At 38.2% G+C, this 27,801-nt stretch overlaps 1 protein-coding gene across 14 annotated transcripts in view; it reads left to right on the top strand.

The window, feature by feature from the left end:
• SYNE1 (spectrin repeat containing nuclear envelope protein 1) overlaps positions 1–27,801 on the top strand; it is a 387,933-nt gene that overhangs the window by 212,034 nt on the left and 148,098 nt on the right. For all 14 annotated transcript variants that reach the window (XM_036222821.1, XM_036222818.1, XM_036222811.1 and 11 more), the window contains 21 exons: positions 1,574–1,891; positions 2,630–2,785; positions 2,941–3,111; positions 3,716–4,042; positions 5,193–5,345; positions 5,637–5,804; positions 7,681–7,857; positions 9,487–9,633; positions 10,914–11,039; positions 12,428–12,604; positions 13,510–13,775; positions 15,302–17,462; positions 18,798–19,135; positions 19,320–19,464; positions 20,122–20,340; positions 21,106–21,365; positions 22,703–22,868; positions 23,212–23,367; positions 24,414–24,566; positions 25,166–25,348; positions 26,530–26,667. In XM_036222821.1, the coding sequence (XP_036078714.1) occupies positions 1,574–1,891; positions 2,630–2,785; positions 2,941–3,111; positions 3,716–4,042; positions 5,193–5,345; positions 5,637–5,804; positions 7,681–7,857; positions 9,487–9,633; positions 10,914–11,039; positions 12,428–12,604; positions 13,510–13,775; positions 15,302–17,462; positions 18,798–19,135; positions 19,320–19,464; positions 20,122–20,340; positions 21,106–21,365; positions 22,703–22,868; positions 23,212–23,367; positions 24,414–24,566; positions 25,166–25,348; positions 26,530–26,667 (6,105 nt within the window). The remainder of the gene's footprint in view (positions 1–1,573; positions 1,892–2,629; positions 2,786–2,940; positions 3,112–3,715; positions 4,043–5,192; positions 5,346–5,636; positions 5,805–7,680; positions 7,858–9,486; positions 9,634–10,913; positions 11,040–12,427; positions 12,605–13,509; positions 13,776–15,301; positions 17,463–18,797; positions 19,136–19,319; positions 19,465–20,121; positions 20,341–21,105; positions 21,366–22,702; positions 22,869–23,211; positions 23,368–24,413; positions 24,567–25,165; positions 25,349–26,529; positions 26,668–27,801) is intronic.

Genomic DNA, 27,801 nt, shown 5'->3' with positions numbered 1-27,801 from the left:
TTTGCGTAAACTGAAGGGCTAATATCAGTCATAGAACGCATAGACTTTTAAAATATGGAACCATTTTTTTTCTTCAGAGTGAATACTTGAAATATGGGACATAAATATATATGTATATATAATAAATTATATGTATTATATATATATATAAAATACAGTGATGATTTTTAAATAGAGAAAACAGTTACAAAATATGAAAAGGGTAAAATACTGGGAAGATGAATAAATTAGGGCAAGGATCAGTGAACTAGAGCCCAGAGCCCCAGTGCCTGTATTTTAAATAAAGTTTCATGGAACACATCCATTTATGCTCCATCTACAGCTACTTCAGCCCTACGATGGCAGAGTTAAGCAGCTGGAGCAGAGGCAGTGCGGCCCACAAAGCCAAAAGTATTTACTATCCAGCCCCTTACAGGACAAAATTTGCCAGCCCCTGAATTAAGAAATGAGATTGTACAAAGTTAACTTTCGAAAATTTTAAAGAATTTTATAATGAAATCTCTGTGTTCACGGCCCTTTTGGTTAATACTTTACCGTATGTATTATTCTCTTTCATTTACAGCATGTTCGCATTACAACATTCTTGAAAGTGTCATCATAGCTGGGGAAAAATGTGTCCATTACTTTGAACCACAAAAGATTGCTGGTTTTGATCTTTGTTGATAGAAATAGTCAGATATCTGCAATTTCAAATAGTTAGAACTGGTATTAAAGCTTTTTTTTATATATATATAATACTGTATTGTAACTATTGATACTTTAACACTAAGTTTTGACTTGGTTCGTTTAGTTGATCAGACCGAGTAACATTGGATTTTTTTAACATATGAAATATGAGTATATGATATTATTTTGCCAATATCTTTAAGGCTGTGGGTTTTTCTTTCAATAAATTATAGTTTATGCTCAAGTCTTGGTTCATACTGAATTTGTAGGGTAAATCTTTTCAGCTTACGTTTTGGCGGAGAAAATTGTATTTGTATCTGGTTGGCAGGTGTGATACGTCAGCCTCCCAGGTTTGTATGCTCTGCGACCCTCTGTGGCAACTTTTCTTGGCCATCGCCTTCCCTAGAGCACAGATTTGGCAATGTTCCTCCTTGGGAAAAAGAGGGTTCGTTGTTTCTCAACTGCTGGTGAGGCCCTGATCCCATTCAAAGGCGAAGTAAGATGCCTTAGGCTCTCTAAACAGATCCTGAGCCATAAAAAGCCTAGGTTATTTAAACAAAACAAAACAAAACAAAAACAATAGCCCTTTTAATCACAATTGTTTTTACTAATAAGCTGAAAAGTCAAATTTCAGAAACTGTTTCTAAGACGATTGGGACAAATATTCCCCTGTGTGTGTTTTGAATATTTTCATGGGAAATATTTGCGAATCTTTCTCCTGGTTTGGGGAACTCAGTGTTAAGTATACACGTTGTTCTGTATAAGACAGAATAAAATCATTCTTATATAATTGACGTTCAAGTCCCACAGTTGTTTCAAGCTGGCACGGTTGGCTTAGGTGAGACATGATAACCTGTGCAGGTGTAAAATACGAATGAGGTGTGACAGCCATACCTTTCCCCCGCAGGAGCTGCAAGTGCGCTGTGCTGAAGGGCAGGCACTGCTGAATTCAGTGCTGCACACCAGAGAGGAAGTGATCCCATCCGGCATCCCCCAGATGGAGGATCGGGCTTTAGAGTCCCTCCGGCAGGACTGGCAGGCTTACCAGCAGAGACTGTCCGAGACCCGCACTCAGTTCAACAATGCAGTCAACAAACTGAGACTGATGGAACAAAAGTTTCAGCAAGTAGATGAATGGCTGAAAACGCTGGAGCAGAAAATGAGTCTCAGGGCGGAGCGTCAGTCTAACAGGGCAGCCAAGGAGACACAGTTACATCAGCTGAAGGTACAGCCAGTGCCGAATCCTGGTCTTGGTCAAAGTAGCAGTTGTCTTGCATAGTTTGTTTCATTAAAATAGTAACGTTTTCCCCCAGGTTTAGATTTTGCAAAAACTTTTTCTGCTCCAAAAGAAATTTAACGTAAATTAGGATAGAACATTCTAACGGCAATTGTGAATAGAATCTTAAGTTGGTCTTTAATAAAATATAATTTAATGGAATATTTTTTATTTTCTTTCCATACCCTATTATCTTGCTTTGTAAAGATACATGAATGCTAGTATTGCAATCATTTGAGTTTATGATTCTGATTTGAAATTGTTCAAATAGAATGCATCGACATAGTACTTAATATTTAGTTTTATTCTAATTTTATGTAAATTAGGTATGCATGATCAAAACAATGCTTAAGCTCATAGGATTTCTTTTCATTATTCATCTGGGTTAAAATTTACCTAAATATAGCAGAAGATATAAAAATTTATGCTATTCTGTTTTAAAATTTTTGAACTGAAGTATAGTATATACAGAAAAGAGCCCAAATCAAAAATCTATAGCTCTTAATTGTATCATTTGAATACAATTTTTCATGAGGGTTAAATATGTATTTTTAAAATTATATCTCACAATAAATATGTTTTAAACATACAGTGAAATCATTTCCTATAAAGAAAATACGTATGTTTGTCCAAGTCAGGAATACCAAAGATTAAACTTTTCCCTGCAAAATATCTATGTCATTTCAGAAGTGGCACGAAGAAATCACCACATACAGAGATGAGGTTGAGGAAGTAGGAGCGAGAGCTCAGGAGATCCTGGACGAGCGTCACGTGAGCAGCCGGATGAGCTGCCAGGCCACACAGCTGACTTCCAGATACCAGGCCCTCCTTCTCCAAGTGCTGGTGAGGGGGCCGCCGGCTGCTCATTTCGGACCAGCAAGCTTCACAAGCCAAAATGTTCTTCCTTGCATTGGCTTCCAGTAAAGATACGTATTTATCAAGAAAGGCACTGACGCAGGTCTTTAATTCACTCTTCAATATTGTGTTTTCTTTTAAAGGAACAAATAAAACTCCTGGAGGAAGAGATCCAGAGTTTGGAGGAATCCGAATTATCCCTAAGTTCCTATTCTGATTGGTACAGCTCTACTCACAAAAACTTCAAGAATGTGGCCGCCAAAATTGACAAAGTAGATATAGTGGTGATGGGGAAAAAGATGAAGGCATTGGAGGTAGGCACGCACACGTCGGGCTTGTCTCCTCACCTTACTTTCATTGAGCTGCTTCGTTCTCACGCTAGATGTAGGGAGCACATGTTCTCATTTCTGCCTGGCATGGTCTTTGGCTCATCATTTTCCTTCAGCTTCTAAGTTCTAATCTCTCTGAGGCTGAAAGCAGACTTTCATTTATTGGTGATGGGATGTCCTCTGAATGATCTAGACATGACTGTTTGGAAAATTCTTACCTAACTTCCAGTTTCACACTTAAAAATTAAGACAAAACGTTTATCCCAAATTCGAGGCTCCGTGCGTTAACAGTTTTAACTCATCTTTAGGACCATTGCTGAGGATGAGAGAAACATCAAGTTCTCTCTCAAGTCTCTGATTCGGAAATGATACATTGATCAGACATTTTAAAACCTTTATTGAAGTAAAGAAAAAAAAAAAAAAAAACGGTTTCCTCATTCCTGGCAGGTCAAATCCGGTTATAAACTTCAAAACATATTTTAAGAGGAAATAGGTAGACTCAGGAATGGGACTTGAAAGTTTTTTCTTTAAAGGGAAAGAAATAAGGTTAACTCAGTGTTTGCTTCCTACTCACTCTCTTTCACGACAGGGTTTGCTGAAAGACATGGAGAAAGGCCATAGTTTGCTGAAATCGGCCCGGGAGAAAGGAGAGAAGGCTCTTACATATTTGGAGGACGGCGAGGCAGAGACGTTAAGAAAAGAGATCGATGGCCACGTGGAGCAGTTGAAGGAACTGACCAGCACCGTTCGCAAAGAGCACATGACTCTGGAAAAAGGCCTTCACTTAACCAAGGAATTCTCAGATAAATATAAAGCACTAACTCAATGGATAGCAGAATACCGAGAGATCCTACACGTTCCTGAAGAACCTAAAATGGAATTATATGAGAAAAAAGCTCAATTATCCAAATACAAGGTAATTTATTGTTACTCCGGCAAATGCACTAGGGTGTCCTCTAGGGACTCAATGGGAGGGAGATGATTCTTGGGGTGTATCACCCTTCTTAGGTGCTGAAAAACACCCATAGCTTATCTGTTCTATTGAGGGTGAGTGATATAGATTTATTTGGCTAGATACACTACCTTGAAGTTATATTTCCATACATGAATCATATTTTCCTCATATTCAAGATTGTATTTATAAATGGAGACCTATTCTCACAGTGTGATCCAGGTATATGGCTCTTCCAGATAAATCTCCAGGCATCAGGATCTCGCGCCAATAGATATTCTGTTTTGTGTAGCATCTTCCCAAGATAAGCTGACTTACAGTAAATTGAAAGCAAGATACCCTATTTGAAAGTAAATAAATTCTCATTAACCAACTATAGCCAAACATCCTAGAAATTAATTTTTCAAAGAATAAATGGTGATGTGACTGTAGCTAGCTATAACATGATATAGGTATAGGTGTAGATATTTCACCTGCTCAAATATTTGAAACAATTATTGAAACTTTTATGTGGAATAATTTGTATTCTGAATGATTAAGTGACTTCAAGAATTAGTGTGATGGCTTGCCTCTGAGCTTTCCCTGTGGGAAGCTTTTTCTTCCTCCAGCAAAATGTCTACCTACATCCTTGGCTTTTCTTCCAAGTCTCACAGCATGTCTTTGAAGGTACCAGATAAGAATCACAGCCAGTCTTCTGTTTGCCACTGAGTTCTTGATGTATTTACAGAGTGCTGTGAGCCAGTACAGCAGTGCTGTGGCTGGAATTTGCCTCCCTAACTTCACATGCAACTCGGGCTGCAGTTAACTTCATGAACTCGAAATAAAAAGATGGTGCTGAAAGGGATGAGGTGGAAGCCAGAAATATAAGCTACGTTAAATGTAGCCAAACACAATGCTTTCTCATACGTTCCACACGTGAAGAACTATTTGATGTGTTACTCTGTATTTGAGAGCCATATTAGCCACAAAAAGTCATCCTCTTTCATGTTTTACATTTACTGATTTATAAAATACTTATCGAATGTTTATTTGAAAGAGATCATCTCACACATGCCACAGGCATATTCGCCTTGAACACACAGGCGAGCTGGCTTTTTTTTCTTTATCATTCAAGTCACTTCAACAAACGGTGCTGTCCCACGAGCCCTCAGTAATATCAGTGAGAGAGAAAGGTGAAGCTCTTCTGGACTTGGTGCAGGATGTCACATTAAAGGACAAAATAGATAAGCTTCAAAGTGACTATCAGGACCTCTGCAGTGCAGGAAAGGTAAGGAGACATTGGGAATTCAACAAAAATGTATTTATTTGCCCAAAGGGGGCCCTGACTTCTTTTTCTCTGTCAGAAGATTAAAAGGGCTGAAATGGGTCAGTAACCATTCTTTTATTCAAAGGGGCATTTTAAATAGCATGACGACTCTTTCTTCTATTTTTTTTTCTGTTCCTAGTAATTCTCTGGTATATGTAACTTGACCTACCCTAGGAATTTTTAGAAATATAAAACAGTTTTGATTCGATTTTTGGCTTGAAAGTCACCTCTAACGGGCACCTGGCTTCACAGGAACATGTCTGCAGTCTGGAGGCGAAAGTCAAAGACCACGAAGAGTACAACGGCGAGCTCCAAGAGGTAGAAAAGTGGCTGCTGCAGATGTCTGGCCGCCTGGCGGCCCCCGACCTCCTGGAGACCAGCAGCCTGGAGACAATCACCCAGCAACTGGCCCACCACAAGGTACACCTGCTCTCTGCAGAGCCGAAGCGCGCAGACGGCTTTCACAGCTATGTCCATGTGCGCATGTGCACACACCTGTGTACGTGTGCATGCATCTCTGGATTCCAGTGATTGTACTTAAAAAATCAGGTCTGCGTGCCAAGAACGCCCGATAAATGAGAACAGTTGAAGTCAGTATTTTAGCGACTCAACCACAGTCACTAGCCTTCGACTTGGAACATATTGTAGTCTTTATGGAGTAATTTATCCAAGAAAGAAATTATCTTTAATTTACAAAAGTGCAGCCAAAGATAGGATATAGAAATAGTAATCAGAAAGTCTAGCTTCTAGTCAGCCTCTCCCCTTCCAAGCAGGGGAAGCGTAGCTTCTCAGAGGCTCCTCCTTTTTCTCCTCTGGAAAGGGTGAGAAGGATCCCGGCCCTATCACACACCTGTGAGGGGCATCGCAGGAGGCCACGTCTGTCAGCATTTGGTAAACTGCAAATTACGGGACCTCATGGAGACCAGCAGCCTGGAGACAATCACCAGGTGTTCTCATCTTTGTCCATATGTATTTGTAGTAATTATATGAACCAGATGACAGGTTATGATATGGTCACAATTTTATGGAGCAATTTTGGAAAACCAAATTTTAGTCATGCTGGGGTCAATATCTAGTAGTGTGCCAGGAAAGCCAGTTACCCTCCCAGGCTTCAGGGCTCCTCTCCATAGAATTTTATTTAGCAAATACGAATAGAAAATAACTACAGGATGTATTCTATTAGGCACTGGGGGAATCCCCTCAGTAACCTCACGTTGTAGTGATTTTATTCCAATTCGAAGACAAAATGGTTCTTTTCAATATGGCGTATATGATAACCTGTAAGCCAGCACTCTTGGAAAAAGCAGTGGACCCCGAGGTTCTGAGAGCCCCCCAGGTAGATATACTAATGCGGCAACCCAGGATGACCTTGTGTTGGAATATGTCACTTATCATTAGTATGTAATGATACATTATAGTGTATATAAATATATATGTATGCATGTATATATATGTGGTATGTAATACATAGTATATAGTATGTATAGTATAGTGATGATATATGTAAATATCATCCAGCAGTGAGGAGATTAAAACGTGGTATCAATGCGTTGGTTCCTCCTGTCTGGTCTTTGAGAATGCTCGCTGGAGAACGTATGTGAGGACAGTGCTATGCATGAGCTGGAGTCAGGCAGAGTGGGGGCCAAAGGCTGCAGACTCTGCCATTGACTAGTCATACGACCTTGAGTAGCTATGTATCTATAACCCGCCTCTGCTTCGGTCTCCCCATCTGTAAAACAATCATAATAATACATATTTATCAGGACTACTAATTCATGTTATTTTTATTCATATTATTATTATTAGTTGTAAATTAGATATTACATTAGATATGAATAATTAGATTTTAGATTATTAATTACATAAATCAGATATTATTTTGTTAGTAAATCAGATTAAATAGTAATTGGATTGTTTTAGATGTAAATTATACCAGAATTATAATTTATAGAACTTAAAAAATTATATGAATTTCCTTTCTCTGATAATAACAGCATGGAGCATGTATCTGAGATCAACCACGAACGCACTCTAGTTTTAAAGGTTATTTCATCATCCCCATGTAACTTAATCCGTTAAACTCATGAATTCTTCCCATTAGAGCGTCCCTGAAAACATACATTTGGTTTTTGTTTTGCCATTTGCCATGTGGTGTTAAAGACAAACTGCAAAACTCTTTCAAAAAAAAAAATTATTAAATAGTTAAACTATTTATCTCAAACCCTCTGTGTGGTAAATACATTATTTAAAGACTAAAGATGGAATTATGAGAACTCTGTTTGTTTCATTTTTGTAGGCAATGATGGAAGAAATTGCTGGTTTCGAAGACCGTTTGAACAACCTTAAAATTAAAGGTGACAATTTGATCAGCCAGTGTGCAGAACACCTCCAAATGAAACTTAAACAAAACGTGCACACACATCTGCAGGGCACGAAGGACAGTTACTCGGCGGTCTGCAGCACAGCACAGAGGGTGAGTACCACTGCGACGTTCCGGAACGACGATGAATAGAGGAGAAAGGCTGTGAAATCTAGAGGTGTTTAAAATACTTTTGAAGCTTTGGTCTTTGGGGCAGTTTCGGCGTATGTCCAGGCAGGCAGTGGGAGCATAGGTTTCTGTCTCTGTGTGGACACAGAGCTTACATATCGTACATTTGATCGATGCGTCGAAGCGGTAAATTGCATACATTTGGTTTTACCCAATCCCTTTATTCCGTAAATTGATTATAAAATCTTTTATTAAATTTTGTTTTGTTAGTTTTTGTTTGTATACCATCAATGCTTCCTTCAAAGTTGCCATTTATTCTGTAATACAGAAGTAAGTTTATTGTGTAATTTTCACAATTATTTTCTTTTTAAATCTATGTATCCTAGGTTCAACTCGAATTTAATATTTTTATGTATCCATATAGAAATTGAGAAAAGGAGTAAGTACTAATTTTAAGTTATACTTTAATCAGTATACTTATACTAAAATGGGATCCTTCAAACTCCAAGAACAGGGCTCATAAATAAAATTTGCAAAAAATGATAAAGAGGACAAAATACTTCTCTTTCAGTTTTGCTTGCAATAATAATAAATGAGGGATAGTCTCAATATCAGATGAAAATGAATAAATGACATGGAAAAGCAGAATTCGATTATTGCTTCTCTTGAGCCAATAATTAAAGAAGAGCCAGTCTAACCTCACATCCTTTTTTTCTTTCCTTTTTTTTTTTTTTAATGGAATTGTTCGTTCAGGAAACGTCACAGGGGTATTTCCCCTTGATTTCAAAGAAATACATAATAGTTCCTCAATATGTCTTTATGGAACACAGCCCCGTCCGAGGAAAGCGGGAGGCGGGGGTGGGGAGTGGGGGGGTTGGTGGTGTAACAGGCTGCGCAGGTGTGGTCACAGAGAGTGGCTCTGTCCTGATGAGCACTGGCAATACTGAACTGAGTAGATTATTGAAAACATAGAAATAAATACTTTATTCATCCCCCCACCCTCCCACCCCCCAAAAAAAAAAAAGGAAGTTAGTTGGCTGATTAAGGATTAATTAATAGACATATTAGAAAATATTTAGATTATTATTGTCCTGGAACGTAGCTTCTAAGATGAAATGAGGGCATCGGACTCTTCTCTCTCCTCTCTAATCTGACTCTAGTCCTAAAGCAGGAACCTTTTGGTTAGAAAAATATTGATTATCTTTTCATGAAATGGAATTTTATTTTTACTTTCAATTTTTAGCTTGAACAAAAAGTGCTGTATTTATCCCATTACGGGGAAGCTGCAAAAACTCTGATTTATGTTTGACAATTCAATGATTTTATGTATCCTAACACATTTCTATAGTTACATGAACTCTGCCTCATTCTCTCCCTTCTCAAGATATAACATTGTAATGTATGGGTTGAGAAGATATAAACTGGGCACAGCAATTGTGCTTTGCAATATTTTGGAACATATGCAAACTCTGTAGATAAGTGTGTAGTGTTGGGGAGTCCTGGGGGGAAATAATCCATTTCAGTGGACTTGTAGATTTGTGTCACTTAATTCCAGTCATGTTTATAGAGACAAAAGACAGTTCTCACAGTTGCAGCTTGATTGTTTTGTTTCAGGTGTACCAGACTTTGGAACATGAACTTCAGAGGCATGTTAGTCGACAAGACACTCTGCAGCAGTGCCAGGCCTGGCTTTCTGCAGTCCAACCAGATTTAAAGCCAAGTCCACATCCACCTCTCAGCAGGGCGGAAGCCGTTAAGCAGGTAGTAGACTCACAAAAGTTCGTGTTGTGTTATGTGATTCATTCAGACATTCAGTGAAAATATATTAGGTACCTATCATATGCCTCTTGCGCTGGCTACTGGGGATATGTAAGTACAGGCAAACCTCATTTTATTGGGCTTTACTTTATTGCATTTTGTAGATATTGCTTTATTTTAACAAACTGAAGGCTTTTGGCAACCACCAGCAAAAAGATTATAACTACCTGAAGGCTGAGAGGATGATTAGCATATTTTAGCAATAAAGTATTTTTAATTAAGGTACATACATTGTTTTTTTAGATATAATGCTAGTATTGTACACTTAATAGACTACGGTATCGTATAAACATAACTTGGTTTACGAAAAAATTTGTGTGACTCGTTTTATTGCAATATTCACTTTCCCCAATCTACACTATCTCTGAGGTATGCCTGTGTAAATGAGATCTGAACTTGACTCTAGTCAGTGGCTCATTTGGATATGTGACTGGAGAATTTCGCTACTGACAAACGACAACTTCAGATAGTATCAGACTGAGCTCATGCTTTGACAGACTATGGTTGTAATTCATTCATGGTCCCAGGATGCGTTGTGTATTCCTAATACCTCCTGCTTCGTAAACAATAAATATATGATGATAACATGCTCCCCACTACCACAAGAAATTGACACACTAACTTGATTCCATATGTTTTTATAAGGCAGGATATGTGAATTTGAGGGAGTGGGATAAAGTACCATCGGATTTGCCCCTGAAATTGATTTTAGCAAAAAATCTTTTGCAACTGTTTTGTCACTGACAATCTATAAGCTGCTTCCAATGATTTGGGGATCAGGTCAACTATGTAAATCTTAAATCGTTATTCTTTTTAAAGTAAATATAAGGTAAAAAATCTGATATCTTATTCTCTTATTTTCAAAAGTTGTTTTGGACAGATAACTTTCTTTGGGTCATAGGGACATAATGGGGTGGTTTGGCAAATTCAGACCTTATTTATTACAGGAAAAATTGTAGAAGTTTCTTGGGTGTTTCCCTTTTCCAGACCACACAAACTTCTTTAATTATAATGCGAAGCAAGTGGTGGACAAATGGGTCCCTTGCCAGAATGTTTGAAATTCTTTGCACAAGTCACTAGTATATATCATTTACAACAAGGGTTGTAAGTACTGAACATAGCAAGATTGTTTTTGAAATATCAACAAAATATTACAAATGTACAAAAACTTGCTGTCTAAATATGGCACACATCTCTTTCACTCTTTGAAATTTTGTTTTCAGGTCAAACACTTCAGAGCTTTGCAGGAACAGGCAAGGACCTACTTAGATCTCCTTTGCTCCATGTGTGACTTGTCAAACTCGTCAGTGAAAACCACAGCCAAAGACATTCAACAAACAGAGCAAATGGTAAAATAATGATTAATAATAATAATAATAATAATAATAATAATAATAAACCCTTGGATTTGTCTGTATTATTATATTCTTTTCCTTGAATGTTAGATGTAAAAGAAAATGTCTCCTTGAATATTTCTTGCTATAATACTTCCACAGCCATTGTAATAAATAATTATTTGAATTTCAACTGTCAAGGAAATTAAGCACACTGGGACTGATGCCACTGAATTAGAACCGAAATGTGTAGTCTCAGTGATCTGCTAATCGTTACTGTCTCTTTCCTCTTTTCTTCTTAATTACCCTTTTCTTTTTATCTTTTCCTACTTTTCCACTTATTTTTGTTCTTTTCTGCTTTTCCACCTTTTTACTGAGGTAACACTTAATATGAAAAGGATTTCTTATCTTTGCTTTATATTAAGGATGGCCACGAGCATGGACCTGTCATGACCCTTCTAAGCCATTGGAAGTGTCTGAGTGTGGTGTCCAGAAGAATTCTGAGGCTGTATCTGGGCTCAGTGGAAAAATGTACTGAGTCAGCAGTACCTCTGCACAGTGGACAAATGGGGGCATAGGGCACTATGATTGCCACTGCTGCCTTAAACGCTTCAGTACAACATATTTAGGTTTAAAATTTAAAAGTAAGGCTTGGTTTTGGTATTTAATTGATTAAATATCCGCAGAATGCTCAAATGAGCTAAATAAAAAATAAGGAAGATTTAAAATAAATGAATAATAATGTAGATATTTAATAATCAAAGTAATACAGATTTCTCACTTTTAAATTATCAAAGCAAATGTTTTCATTATCAAAGCAAATATTTTTAAATCTTTATGAAAGATGATATAATTCATATTTTTTACAGATATGATTTATTGGAATCAATCACATGATTTCAAAAACCAGTAAAGTCAGCCTAAAAATATATCCAAAACATTAATAACTTGGTGTTTTATTAGACCTGGCAACAAATGTACCATGGAGAACAATATGTCTTTTCTAGTTAACCCCAAGACCAAATTTACGAGTAATTCAAATAGATGTGTTCCCTAAAATGCCCAATGTGAAAAACAATTAGGACAGCTTTTGACCTAATACATTGTTAAAACTTTGTAGAGCTTCACCGTATTGGCGGAAATCATATGGCACGTCCTAGACATTTCGAGCCCTTAGAATACCTAAATGTAAAAAGGAAAATCTGCTTTTCTTGAAACAGATGAAGAATTCTTCCTGTATTTACCACAGTGTGTGTGTGCACATGTGTGTGTGTCCACACGTGCACAAACATGCATGTGTGTCGGCCTGTGTATGTGGACAGGCTGAAGAACTGATCTCCAATTCATTGAGCCTAAATGTTCCTCCCTGTTGCTCCTGACTCCTGCCGTCGCGTTCTCTCCAGGTGGAGCAGAGGCTTGCCCAAGCGCAGCACGTCACTCAGGGCTGGGAGGAGATCAAGCACATGAAGGCTGAGCTTTGGATCTACCTCCAGGATGCCGATCAGCAACTGCAGAACATGAAGAGGCAGAACTCGGAGCTGGAGCTCAATATCGCACATAACGTGGTTTCCCAAGTAAAGGTAGGAACCAATCGGTCTCCCGGCGAGATAATGAAGACCAGGAGGCACGTGCGTCAGTCAGTCCTCAGACATTAGCATTGCTCTTTAAGGGGTAAGATAGAATTAGAACAATCTTTATTCGGTACCAGGAAAGAACAGATAAAAAAGGAAATATTCAAATATTTTGGAGGGAGATCCAACTGGCCATTTGTATCAAAGGACCTTCAGTCTATAGTTTGTCCCTGTAGTTTAGATGACAGAACCAGGAGACTCTTCCGCTAAACAAACAGGAAGCCTTATTATTTATTACCTTTTCATCGCGATATTGCTAACGCTAAAGGATTGTAAATGCACTACTTAATTAAAATATAAAATATATATTAATATGTAATTAATTAAAAATGTAACAGATACTTTAGACTATATAGTTATATGAAATTTAAAATATAACAGAAAATTAATATTAGTATATTAATTTAATTGGAATGTGTATCAGATTATTAACAAACTTTAGGATTTTTTTCTCTGTAAGAGGGACCTATTTGTAGTTTCTACTGGAATATTGTTTACCTATGCAGAAAAATGTGATAAAAAAAGAGGTGACATAAATTATATTTTTTTCTCAAAAGCATGAACTTTAACAATTTTTAGGAAACTAAAACGGCACTTTAAGATAAAAATATTAACTTTTTACCTTAGTGACTATAATATTGTTACTTTTTAAAGTGGCACAATAAAAGAAAATACCACGGTTACCCTTCAGTTCTTACAAACTTGGAAATTTGTATTTGTAAAGAGGTATGATGAATTTTAGATTTTGTCTCTTGCGACCCATTCATCAGACATCCATTAGTTATTTAAAGCATTTAGATGTGTTAGATCTATACTTCTCTCTATGTTATTTTTCCATTATTATTATCCTTTAGGATTTTGTTAAGAAGTTACAGTGCAAACAGGCGTCAGTCACCGCTATTACAGAAAAGGTGAATAAGTTAACCAAGAAGCAGGAGTCTCCTGAGCACAAGGAAATAAGCCACTTAAATGACCAGTGGCTGGATCTGTGCCTTCAGTCGGACAACCTGTGCTCGCAAAGGGAGGAAGATCTTCAGAGAACGAGGGATTACCATGACTGCATGAATGTCGCCGAAGCATTCTTGGAAAAATTCACTACGGAATGGGATAACTTAGCCAGGTAATAGCTCCTCTCCGGTGAGTCACCAAATACTAAGCTGGAAATTTCTTAATTTTTATAAAAATGTAAAATGCCTTATTTACATCTTAACATCTATTGGCTGTCACTATTGATATTGATAAAACAGTATTAGAAAACTAATGACATTTAGACACAGTCATGGCTTTCCTTGCTCTGTTAATTTAATTAGTGGGTAAAAGGAAACTCCTTGAAAGCAATTTTCTATGCAACCTCAAAAATAGCACAAGAATATTTTCAATTTTGCTTAATTACCAGTTATGAGACTATGAATTCATGAAATAAATCTTTCTTGAATCTATATGTTCCATAGGTTTCTTATTGGCTCTGTAAAATAATACATTTTATGTAACTCAGTCCAACTTTCATATTGTATTTGTTTGTGGTATTCTAGAAATCAGTGAACAAACCAAATTCAATCAATATGTGTCCTTTGTAATTCTGTGATTGAATTCCTCTTAACTTTTTTTTTTTTAAATAAGAACTCTCTATACACACTAGGTCTTCATAAGAAATATTTTTATACTTCCGATCACTGTAATTATTGAAATCTGTTTTTCTTTTACCTAGATTTATTACTTTGCAGCAACTAAAACTGAAAACATAATTCTAGATCTAGTTAAATCAAGTGGTTATTTTGGAGAGGGTACACTATTTTCTGGTTTGTTTATAGAATTTTTTCTTAATGCTGAACATTTTACTTGTCTTTGGGGTGAATCCAAGCAATATCAGCAAAAGTCCATCTTTTAGGCTTATAATAAGTACCTCCATCTGGTTCACCCTTGGTCACCTCAGACCCAATAAGTCCTAAACAGGACTCATTATCCTTCCTCCCAGCACTGTTTCTTGTACTTTGAACTGATCATCTTATAAATGGAAAGGACTATAAGATTCCAGTTTTTCTTCTGTTTTTTTTTTTTAATAGTCAGAAAGATAAGAATTCTTTGCATTTCACATTTCTTTTTGAAGATTTCTAATGAAAAAAATATTTAAGCACACAAATGAGTAGCTAATAGAGCCATTGGTTACATCTTGCAGATTGAACTGGCGCCATACTGTTTATTGGAGCTTCTTCTCATGGGAAAGCACATGCATCATGGATTACTTATTGATTTAAGTGCCGTTTTCAAGACTGCAATAGATCAGTGCTTCTCAGGGTTAGGGTTTACACGACCCATCCAGGGATCTTGTTAATATGCAGATCCTGCTCAGTTTATAAGGGACAAAGGAAGAAGCTAAAAGTATATGTCAGATGTGTTGGGAAGGCCAACGAAGAGTGGAAAAGAAAGTATCCGGGCAATTTGTTTTGGTTGGCCTTCTACTATAGAAATAGATGGGTCTTGTATTCCATAATAATTATAGCACCTGTACCAATAAACCATGAATTGAGCTACTCTAAGCTTAGCACATCCACTTAAAGAAAAGGGCGACGTGTAATGTAGCATGGTATGAACAAATATAGATATCGAGTTGGCTAATTCGCCTTTACATCTTTCATATGCTTATAGATCTGATGCAGAGAGCACAGCCGTCCACCTGGAAGCTTTGAAAAAGTTAGCATTGGCATTGCAGGAGAGAAAGCAGGCGATCGAAGATCTGAAAGAAAAAAAGCAGAAAATGATAGAGCACCTGAATTTAGATGACAAAGAACTGGTCAAAGAACAGACGAGTCACCTTGAACAACGTTGGTTTCAGCTGGAGGACCTCGTCAAAAGGAAAATCCAAGTGTCGGTCACCAACCTGGAAGAATTAAACGCGGTGCGGGCCAGGTTCCAGGAGCTGATGGAGTGGGCGGAAGAGCAGCGACCCGCCATCGCTGAGGCCCTCAAGAAGAGCCCCCCGCCCGATATGGCGCCAAACCTTCTCATGGATCACCTTGCCATTTGCAGTGAACTGGAGGCCAAGCAGATGCTCCTGAAGTCACTCATCAAGGATGCTGACAGAGTGATGGCCGACCTCGGCCTGAATGAGCGGCAGGTCATCCAGAAGGCGCTCTCTGAGGCACAGAGGCATGTGAATTGTCTCAGTGACTTGGTGGGCCAGAGGCGGAAGTACATAAACAAGACCTTGTTCGAGAAAACTCAGTTCCTTATGGCGGTGTTCCAGGCCACCAGCCAGATTCAGCAGCACGAGCGAAAGATCACATTCCGTGAGCACATCTGCCTGTTACCGGATGACGTGAGCAAACAAGTGAGAACATGTAAGAGTGCGCAGGCCAGCCTCAAGACTTACCAAAACGAAGTCACTGGACTTTGGGCCCAGGGCCGAGAATTAATAAAAGGAGCCACAGAGCAGGAAAAGAGTGAAGTGCTGGGTAAGCTCCAAGAACTGCAGAGTGTCTATGACACTGTCTTACAGAAATGCAGCCATCGGCTGCAAGAACTGGAGAAAAATTTAGTTTCTAGGAAGCATTTCAAGGAAGATTTCGATAAAGCTTGTCACTGGCTAAAACAAGCAGATATTGTTACCTTTCCTGAAATCAACCTAATGAATGAGAGCACTGAGCTTCATACACAGCTGGCCAAATACCAACACATTCTCGAGCAATCTCCAGAATATGAAAATCTCCTACTCACACTACAGAGGACTGGGCAGGTCATACTGCCGTCGCTGAATGAAGTCGATCACTCCTACCTCAGTGAAAAGCTCAACGCTCTGCCCCTGCAATTTAACGTCATCGTTGCCTTGGCTAAAGACAAGTTCTATAAAGTCCAAGAAACAATTCTTGCTCGGAAAGAATATGCTTCCTTGATTGAGCTGACAGCCCAGTCTCTGAGTGAACTCGAAGACCAGTTCCAAAAGATGAGCCAGGTCCCCACCGACCTGATGGTGGAAGAGGCTCTGTCTCTCCAGGAGGGTTGCAGAGCCCTCCTGGGAGAGGTGACAGGCCTGGAGGAAGCAGTGGATGAGCTGAACCAGAAGAAAGAAAGTTTTCGCAGCACAGGTCAGCCTTGGCAGCCAGACAAGATGCTACACCTAGTCACCTCGTACCACAGGCTGAAGCGGCAAACAGAACAAAGGCTTAGTTTCTTAGAGGACACTACCAGTGCTTATCGGGAGCACGAGAAGATGTGCCACCAGCTACGGCAGCAGCTCGAGGCTGTGAAGACGGAGCAGTCCAAAGTGAATGAGGAGACGCTTCCTGCAGAGGAGAAGCTCAAATCGTATCACTCCCTAGTGGGAAGTCTGCAGGATTCGGGAATTCTCCTAAAACGAGTGACCGTGCATCTTGAAGATCTCGTTCCACACCTTGATCCCTCTGCCTATGAGAAAGCCAAGTGCCTGATTCAGTCCTGGCAAGAGGAGTTAAAACTGTTGACTTCTGCTATTGGCGTGACAGTGACGGAGTGTGAGAGCCGCATGGTGCAGAGTAGAGACTTCCAGACAGAGCTGAGCCGCTCCCTCGACTGGCTGAGGAGCGTGAAGGCAGAACTCAGCGGGCCGGTGAGCCTGGACCTCAACCTCCGTGACATCCAGGAGGAGATCAGAAAGGTCCAAATTCACCAGGAAGAGGTGCAGTCCAGCCTGAGGATAATGAATGCCCTGGGGAACAAGGAGAAGGAGAAATCCACGAAGGCCAAGGAGCTGATCTCTGCCGACTTACAAAATACTCTCGCTGAACTCTCCGAGCTGGATGGAGACATTCAGGATGCTTTACGTACCAGACAGGTGGGGACGGCATGGCTGCTCTTTTCTTTCTTCTGCTCTGCTAATTTGTGAATGTATGAGAAATTCCCTCCTCCCTCCTTCCTCTCTCCCTCCCTCCCTCCCTCCCTCCCTCCTCCCTCCCTTCCTTCCTTCTTTCCTTTTCTTTTGCTTTTTGGGTTAGAATTGCTTCCTTAAAATTTTCTCTTTTTTTGATACTATGTAGATTCGTCTTCAGCAGTGACTCGAAAGGATGTTTTTACTGTTTATGCGCATGGTATTCATTTCACGTGATTTCCACGTGGACCTCTCTTTAGTTATAATACAGTAACCCTAGCTCTCCCTCACCTTTCAGAGACATAATAAATGAGAACAGTAATAGAGTTAATGCCGTAGTAAGTACATCAGTAATAAAATTAATTAATTAGCAATGAGTAATTTGCAATGCCTTTTTCAAACAATGTGAAACCAGGCATTTCTAAAATTAGCACTGGATGAAGAATCTCCGAATGGAGAGAGAGAAAGGGGAGACACAGCCCAGAGCCTGAGGCCGAGCCATGTCTTTTTCTGGGGTCTCTCATCAGTTGGCCCATCTCTTCACTCCTTCCTCAGGGGGAGTACTTCATTTCTCCTTGCTTCCCTATAGTACCACAGAAGCAAGACAAGAATATTCATCAAGAGTTTACTTGGGGATTACAAAGAAGCGAGAGCAAGCACAGAACACGGGAGTGCAGATATCTCTTTAAGAGAATGACTTTGTTTTGTTTGGATAGATACCCAGAAATGGGATTGCTGGATCATATGGTAGTTCTTTCTGATTTCTTGAGGAACTTCCATACTGCTTCCCATAGTGGCTTTACCAGTTTACATTTCCACTGATGTTATTACACTTCTAACCAACGGAGGCGTTATCTCACTGTGGTAAATATTCGGTCTGCCACATATTACTATGCACTTTATATATTTTTTAAGTATAAAATATATACTTTAAATATATTTTAAATATATAAAAATATTTAATATTATATACTTTAATATAAAATACTTTAGTATATACATATATATTAAAGTGTATTTCAGAGAGAGGACAGATTCAGAACTAGTCAAGATACCACTATAAATTTCTATTTCATTTACGTCCTTGTTAATTTATTTTAGCTGTACTAATAAAATTATAACAAGATCAGCAGAAGGAGAAATAAAGGATAAGAATGGATTGTACCCAAAAATTCCACCAACTTTTCAATTCACTTATACACATACATCCACATGATAGAAGATTACAAAAGGAATGGGAAAATTAAACTATTTCCTTTAAACAGTTGAGAGCTGATTGTATTTGTAACTACTGTTTTTCAGGCTACCTTGACTCAAATCTACAGCAAGTGTCAAAGGTACTATCAGGTATTTCAGGCAGCTAACGACTGGCTTGAGGATGCCCACGAGATGTTACAGCTGGCAGACAGTGGCCTAGATGTGGAGAGCGCAGAGGAAAGTCTCAAAAGCCACGTGGAATTTTTTAGTTCAGAGGATCAGTTCCAGAGTAATCTGGAGGAACTCCAAGGCCTGGCAGCCAACCTGGACCCACTGATCAAGCCAACTGGAAAAGAGGATCTAGCCCAGAGAATGGCCTCCCTGCAAGAGAAATCCCAGAGGATAATCCAGGACTCACACGCCCAGTTAGACCTCTTGCAGAGGTATTAGAGTTGTCTTAATCTTTATATTCTAGTAAATTTTTGTGTGAAAAATGTGAATATGCTAATGATGTAATTTGCATGTAAATCTATTCTGTTAAGTATCATTCAACATATTGACATCAGCATTCTGCATAGAAATGTGTGGCTTGATTTCTCTCACTGTCTTTTGTTGGACTTTTTCAAGATGTGCAGCTCAATGGCAGGATTACCAGAAAGCAAGGGAAGAGGTTATCGAACTGATGAATGAGGCAGAAAAGAAATTGTCTGAATTTTCTTTATTGAAGACTTCTTCCAGTCTTGAAGCAGAAGAAAAACTGTCGGAACACAAGGTTAGTTCTGTTGTTGTCTTCGGCATCTTTACATTGTAATCGTAATGGGTCTTTGTAATATGACAGCTCCAGAAACAAGTCAATAAATCTTTATGTCTACCTGGGTTCCTTAAAGAGGAGATGTGTGCATTTAACCATGTTTCATAGCAGTTTTAACTTAATTAAATCTGTCACTTTTTGTAGGGTTTCTGTTGGAAATGCATAGCTAGGTTTAAGAAAGACATTCAGAGCAATAGTTTCTGATAAAGTGTGACAATGAATTTCGGTAAATACTTTCTGGTGATAAATGACATTAATTCAAATAATAGCTAAGTCTCCCTCATATATCACAACCGTATAAGGTAAACTATAACATCCTTAAATATTAAATTTGGCTCACTTATATTTTTGCTGCTTTTTTAAAAAAGTGGGAGAATGTCATCTCAAGCAGCAAATAAATTTTGTTTTTAATAATAATAAAAAAAATATTCACCTTACTTTTTTTTTAAAAAAAATCCAAGCCTAACTTGATTAAGAATTCAGTGTCAAAGCAAGAGTTACCAGAGGAAAATAAATGTATGTAGGAACATTTCCTTCTGCAGGTAATTTCGGGTTTTAGCCAAATGCACAGAACTTTTGTAAAACTCTCTCCCCGGGCCCCTCTTCTCCTCCCCCCAGCCCTTAGTGTCAATAGTTAACTCTTTCCACGAGAAAATTGTGGCCCTGGAGGATAAAGCTTCACAACTGGAAAAAGCTGGAAACGATGGCAGCAAGGCAGCCATAAGCAGGTCGATGACCACGGCGTGGCAGCGCTGGGCACGTCTCCGTGCTGTGGCCCAGGACCAGGAGCAGGTACTGAACGACGCAGCCGATGAGTGGAGGAGCTTCGACAACAAGGTAACGTTTCTGCCGGGCTCGAATGACTCTCTCCTCCTCGCTGACGATGATGCTTTTTGAAAAGCAATATTTCACTCTTTTTTTTAAAAAAAAATTTTAACTGGCCTTATGAAAGTAAAAAGCTTTTTTTTTTTTAAATGACGTCCAAACCAAATTGTAAAAGAAAATACTCTACGCGGTGTTCAATTCAGTCCCAAGTCGGGGTCTAATTTTAATAAGAAAACCAAGAAATTAAATTTTGAAAGGAAGACAAGCCCATTTTTCTTCATTTGCTAGACTCAGTGAAACTTTCTCACTTGAGCCTGAAAAGGTACAAAATACTTTTTCTTTGCCACAGAAATAAGCAGGAATGTAACTCATTTCCCAAATCCTATATTTAATTTCTTCCATCTTTTAAGTAAGGTTCAACACCCTCATCTTTCTTTATAACTCAGAGATACATTCATGTTAGCTTAAATATTGAAAGAGTTTTTATTTGTCTTTTAGTTAACGATTTTTAGAAAAAAACCTTTTTCTGCGTTGTGCAGTCTCCGATTGCCCTGATATTATTTTGAGATTAAAGTTTTAAGCCCAGCATTGTAGAGATGGTCTTTCCTTTCATGTTAAGACTGTTCAGGTTTTAGTTTCCTGAAATTTAGAGTTTACGCCATCAACTTTAATGTGCTTTACTGCATTAGTGTCAAATGTGGCATTTATTGGAATTGCCCCATTTTTTTTCAGTTTATTTATTTTTGTGCTTCAGAATCTGTATATTTTTTCCACCAGATTAAAAAAGCCACTGAAATGATTGAACAGCTGCAAGATAAATTACCGGAAAGTTCAGCAGAGAAAGCCTCTAAAGCAGAACTCTTAACTCTTCTGGAATATCATGACACTTTCATTCTGGAGCTGGAACAGCAACAGTTATCCTTAGGCACGCTGAGACAACAAGCACTGAGCATGCTCCCAGACGGGGCCACGCCGTACCCTGGAGAAGAGCCACCCGTTACACAGGAAATCACGGCAATGCAAGATCGATGCCTGAAGTAATTACACACCTGCTCTCATTCTCTGTTACTAAACTTGGCCGTGACCCAAAGGGATGCATGTGGCATTAGAGTCTAGGGGTGCTCCATCCTTCTACCTTAAAATGGGGTCTTCTGTTCTCATCACCCCTGCTTTTCATTTTTCTTGGCTCTTCAACTGTTTGTCTGACAAACACATACCTAGCGGTATTTAGAAATATAGGGATCACCTGGGCAGAATCAGCCTGTACCTTCATTGCTGTTTACAGTCAGGCAGCAGAGATGGGAAACTAAAAAAGCCATTTAGGTAAAGAATGAAAAGGGTGCTATGGGAAGACTGATCGGAGGCAGCTAACCTAGGGGAGCAGTCGAGGAAGGCTTCCCTTCAGAGGGGTTCTTTAAGCTGAAGACTGAGCTGGCTTGAGCAAGGCAGTGAGGTAGGAGGAGCGTTTTGCAAACCAGAACAGCACATACGAAAGCTTGGAAGTGAGTGAGCACGGCCCTTCCAGGGAACTGTTGGGTGATGTGGCTGTTCATGAGAAATGAAATTTGAAAGGCGAACAGTTGGAAGCTACGTAGAACGTATTTTTATAAAAGCTTGGAAACCGAATGGCTAAATTGGATGACAGAGAGATCAGAGCAAGGATGATGCCAAAATTCAGCACACAGCCATTTACTAGTAGTGAACTTAGTGGATAGAAGTTAAACTTAATGATATATAACCTGATTTACTTATTGGGCCAGAGAAGAAATGTCAATAAATAAATTAAGTCCTGCATCAACTAATATTATTACATATCCTATATTCACCTCTTTCACTTAAGATGCATTCGGAATAAGCTGACTTCATTTATTTAAACTTTTAAACCAAATTTATATCAATTCAAATTAAGACTTACAATTTGGAGGTTGAACATTATTAATTGTAAAATTTCCAAAGCTTGATTCTTTATTTAAAGACTTGTTTCTAATAGCTACAAATATTACAATTGCACATTACTTTTAAATACTGATGACTCTGTACTTTTTGAGTATATTTCCAAAGAGGAAATAAATAATCAATATCCAGATTACTTTAGATAGAAAAATTAATTTCAATTTAGTGGCATGGGAATGTGTCAGTTCTCAACTTTCCAGTCATACAACATCTACTTCATATGATGTATATTCTCCTGTTATATTTGAATTAAACTTAAGGGTTACTGAAAATTATCTGACAGTTTTGGGGAAATGTGTTTACTTGCAAGAAAGATACCGAGGCTTCACTTTTTAAATGTGTTTTTGAAAACATAATGTTATGTATTAGGGGGTTCCTTTCATTTTAAGTTCACTTCTGCTTTCTCCTGTTGTTTCCGAAGCATGCACCAGAAAGCGAAGAATAACAGAAAGGCGGTCAAGCGAGAGCTGAAGGAGCGAGAAGTGGTGGAGACTCAAATCAATTCTGTGAAATCTTGGGTTCAGGAAACCAAGGAATACTTGGGGAATCCGACAATAGAAATAGATGCTCAACTTGAAGAACTTCGGGTACAAAGCTCTTTTCTTTCCCTATACCCATCATTTTTTAAAAAATTGCTCCAATTTTAATCAGACCTATTTGTTTATAGTCAATGAAATACTGAATCAAAAATTTTCAGAAATATGTTATCTAAAGGCTTTTAGTCTTATTTAATAGGATCTTGTTTCTTTCGTGTAAAGCAGACATGTTTTTTATTCAGAGACCGAAGAAACATTTGGTTTTTTCTTAAGGCATTTCTCCAATTCCACACTTAATCATATATATATTAATGAGCAATACCTCATCTTATTTCTATGCCCATGAAAATTTCCTTAGGCTCCCAGAAATTTCTCATTTTGATTTTCTCTTCAGATTCTCCTGACAGAAGCCACAAATCACCGACAGAACATTGAGAAAGTGGCCGAAGAGCAGAAGAACAAGTACCTGGGTCGTTACGCTATTTTACCTTCGGAGCTCTCCCTTCAGTTAGCTGAGGTGGCATTGAACCTGGGAACTGTCCATGATCAGGTAAACCCAGGGTCAAGAAAGAGTGCCTTTTCATAATTTTATAGGTTCAGAACTCTTGTACGAGGGTTCTTGATTTTCACAATTATATCTTCATGGAAACAGTTAAAACACAGCTCAGCATAAAACAGTAATAGTAAGTTAGCAGTCTTATTTGTAGGCAAAAAGACAAATCAAATCATAGATATGAATGGTAATGTCATACAATTAAAGATAACTTCCCTGCTTTCCCTCATCTTTTTCCAAGAAAAAAAAGGGGAGGGGCTTAAAGAAACAACAATAGCAAAAAAGAAGCTATATATCATTTGTTCAACAAATACTTGTTGAGTACTCAGTCTGCCAGGCTTTCTTCCAGCTGTTATTTCAGCCTTTTGTTTTTTTTTAAAAAAAATCATTTTTTTGCCATCTTTTCTCCAGCATCTTATTATAAGCAAAAGGATAAATATAAATGTTTATCAAATCAAACCAAAGCCATTAGAAACATGAATGTCAACTGTTCTTTTTCATCTTTTTTCCATTGGATGTGCTTTACGCTTTTTTGTCATACTGTAAGTATGTAATTGCAGCGTTAGAAAGAGTTACCAGGTCATTAACAGCTATTTACGAAAAGATGCCTGGAAACAAATTCGAGTTTCTCTAGTTATCTAGAAGCATTTTCCACTTTATGAAGAAAAAGTCTTAGCGGAGTCTGTGCGTTCAAGGTCTCAAAGTTAATAAATGGAGAAAATAGGACTCAAACTCAACTATCTACATTGCTGTCTATTAATATTCTGTAACCATTTGATGAGCGAATCATGCATGGTACATGTATTTCTTTGCTGAAACAGCAGCATAAAAGTGCAGAGAATGCTTCAGGATGGGGCCAAGTAAGCCCCCATGGAAAGCCATGAGGGTTTATAACTGCATGTGGCTCCTTTGACAAAGTGTTTCAAAGGCAAGGCAGCATTAACCACCTAAAATCCCTTGGCAGCATCTCTGGAATGAGGTTCTTAGTATCTGTTACCCAATTTTAACCATGGTTGGTTTTGTTGTTCTCATTGATCATTTAGATCCAGGACAAAGTAAAAGAAGTTGAACAGAGCAAAGCCATGAGCCAGGAATTCGGGCAGCAAATTCAGAAGATAGCCAAAGACCTCACAACTGTTCTAACTAAGCTGAGAGCAAAGACAGACAATTTAATTCAAGCTAAAACTGACCAAAAGGTAAAGAAGAGAAGTGGGAACATAAGGAGTGTTATTGAATGAATTCATTATTTGAAGGGGGTTAGTTTATTTGGGGGTTATAAGAAAAAAAAAAAAAAACTTTCTGGATTAGCAAGCTTCATTAAAACCAGATAGTAAACGCAGGTAATAAAGAAATTTTATAAATATAATAGCAGGTCTAGATCTACTTACATGGTATAATTTATCATCACAATTAAACTGTATTAATAAATAGATGCACATGTGGGTGAAGAGTGTGAGAGAACTAAATAATGATTTAGGAATATAAGTATATAAATTCCAAAATGAAGGATGTTCTTGGTAGTTAAATCTGCATTCTTGCTTTGCCGATGAGCTTAGTGACTAATCCTTTTCGGGTGGGGCAGAAGGGAAATGTTAGGAAATAAACACCAGGGTTACAAAACATCCTGCTCCACCTTCCCAGCCGAAGAAACAGAAATGACCTGGTCACGGTAGAATTATCCTTCACAATGTCGCTCCTACAAAAATCCTTTAACACATCATCTTTCTGATCTTAGAAAATCTGCAGAAATTCATTTTCTATAATCTAACATTCTTTCATTTTGATGATCATCTAGGTGCTAGGAGAGGAATTAGATGCCTGTAATTTAAAATTAACGGAACTAGATGAAGCAGTACAAAAATTCTCGGAACAAAATGACCAACTGGCTAAGCCCCTAGCCAAGAAGATAGGAAAACTGACTGAACTTCACCAGCAGACCATTAGACAGGCCGAGAATCGGCTTGCCAAGCTCAGTCAGGTACGTTTCCAGACCAGTCATCAAAATCCTCTAAGGCAGATATTCTAAGTCTCGTTTTACTCTTTCGAAAATAAATAAAAATGTAATATCGACAAGGATGAGAGTAATTAAGAGTAGCTTACACTTGCCTTTATTTTATTGCAAATAAATTCATCGACAAAGGTGGGTGGATATTATTTAGACTGGGGAAATATTTTATAAAACAAATATTCATCTAGTAACGCTTTACAAATCAGTTTGTGTGAATTCAAATATCTTGAAGCAAGATACAGAAACAAACAAACAAACAAATAAATGTACGTATTAGCTATTCTTTACTTAATGGATTCAGGTCATTAATTCATCATAATTGTTGAGTATAGACTTAATTTTTGCTAACTGAGTTTGTATTTTTTCTGTAACCAGAGACAGAATAAATGAGGATTTGGCAACCAATGAATTTCAGTATTGAACCTTGGCTTGCTATAGCTATAATCTCCACATACCGCCTTCTACGCAGTGAGGGTGGCGTATGGAAGTGGGGAGGCATAAATGGGATCTAGGTAGATGAATAAGAAATAAAAATAGACAATTTCTTTTTAAATAAAAAGACAGATTTCAAGCATATTAAGAACTTAGGCTTTATCCTAAAGCCACCAGGAAGTCCTTGAAATATTTTCAACAAGGACTTGGTTTTTCCTGATACCTCTTGTGGATAAAAAACAAAAAAGGGAGTTTTATGGAAAGTAACCTCACAGGGTGATCGAATCACAGATTCCTAACTGGGCAGGTCATGGTGGGTAGTCACACCCCAGGCCTGTAACTTCTTCAGTGAAAGGTTTTAAGCCCGCCCTGTCCATTGTTCTAGGTTAACACACCTTTGAAATAAACCATAACCACCCTCAAGAAAGCGTATAATCTTGTTAACTGTCCTGTAATCTAGCCCCTGCCTTGCATTCGTCAATCTTCCTTATGTCCCCTCCTTAATTTCAAATGCACAAAAGCAGCTACAAAGTGTTATTCTGCAGAACATTTGAGATCTTGCTCCCTGGCCTATGTCATCAATTAAGATCAAATAAACTAAAAAATTCTCTATAGTTTTGGACACTTCTTCCGTTGACACTTTAACTATCAGGTATTATAATGATCAACCCCGAGAAGCAGATGTGACATTTGTTATCTGAATGTTAATGATTTTTCAGGCGGCATCACATTTAGAAGAATACAATGAAATGCTTGAATCAATTTTGAGGTGGATTGACAAAGCTAAGGTCTTGGTACATGGAAAGATTACGTGGAATTCTGCAAGACAACTTCGGGAACAGTACATTTCGCATCAGGTAACTTTGGGAAAAAATAGTTTTCAAAGAGTAACTAAGAGCAGGTTAACTTAACTGGCTAGACAGACAGAAAATTTAGAGGGCCATGGTGTAGAATTACTGTAGCTTTCAGATTTAAAAAGAAGAACGCTAAGGTAGCTGTACAACTTATCTGGTGGTTTAAAAGAAAATAACTACCCATGAGATTTTATAAGACTATATAAATAAGTAGATATTTTCTATCTCCCCTAAACTTGCCTTTCCCAAGACCAAATATAACCAGTTCTTTTGTTTGCAGCTTCATTGAAACAATTATATGAAGGGATATAGTGGAAAATTCCTCCCCATGAAGAGATACAGTGACACATAATAAGATTATGTAAGCTTCAGACTCAGACTGACGGGCAAACCAAACTCTGCCTTTAGGGCTGTGTGATTTAGAGCCAACTGCTTTGCCTCTCTGAATCCAGTCTTCTCATCGATAAGATAGAAACGTAAATGATTTATATCGCAGCATTATCATGAGAATCAAATGGTTTAACGTATGTGCGAACATCAAACACATTACCTGGCATCTGGGTGCTCAACGAGAGCTCTCGCGCCTTCCTCTCTGCCTGCTGCCTGGCCTCTGTGGCTTGGCCTTCCGCAGGAGGCAGGGGCCAGCTGGGAATGAGTGAGGAGGCCATGCCACATGTTGGCTGCATTACTTCACTTCCTCTGAAGTTTTCCCATGGTCATGTCATCCAGGAAATTATGTCATCCTTTTATAACTTAGGCTTGAATTAGATTAGATATCTAATAGCCTCGTTATCTTGCAGTAAAATACAGAATGCTTTTTATTTAAGTTACATGGACAGCCTCAAGTATTTTAGATTTTTTCTCTTTCATTCTGACTTACGTATATTCATGTCTTTTAAATCCATCCCCTTTTTCATTCCAGTTGACAGGGTTCCAGACCGAAGCCTCATTTTCTCCTTGGAATGAGTTAACAGGCTCCCAGTTTGGTTTTCCTGTATCCCCAATCTTTCTTTAATCACTCTTGCACACTTCTCTCAAGAAATTTTTCCGAAACAATTCTAATTTTTTACTTGAGAATATGCTTGCATATTAACAGACGAGACCTCTGTTACAATTGGTTATAAACAATGAAAAAAC

This window comes from Rousettus aegyptiacus, unplaced genomic scaffold (genome assembly GCF_014176215.1).
Source record: "Rousettus aegyptiacus isolate mRouAeg1 unplaced genomic scaffold, mRouAeg1.p scaffold_m13_p_1, whole genome shotgun sequence".
Classification (NCBI taxonomy): Eukaryota; Metazoa; Chordata; class Mammalia; order Chiroptera; family Pteropodidae; genus Rousettus; species Rousettus aegyptiacus.
The sequence above is the reverse complement of the archived record's forward strand: the minus strand, read 5'-3'. Positions and strand labels throughout refer to the sequence as shown.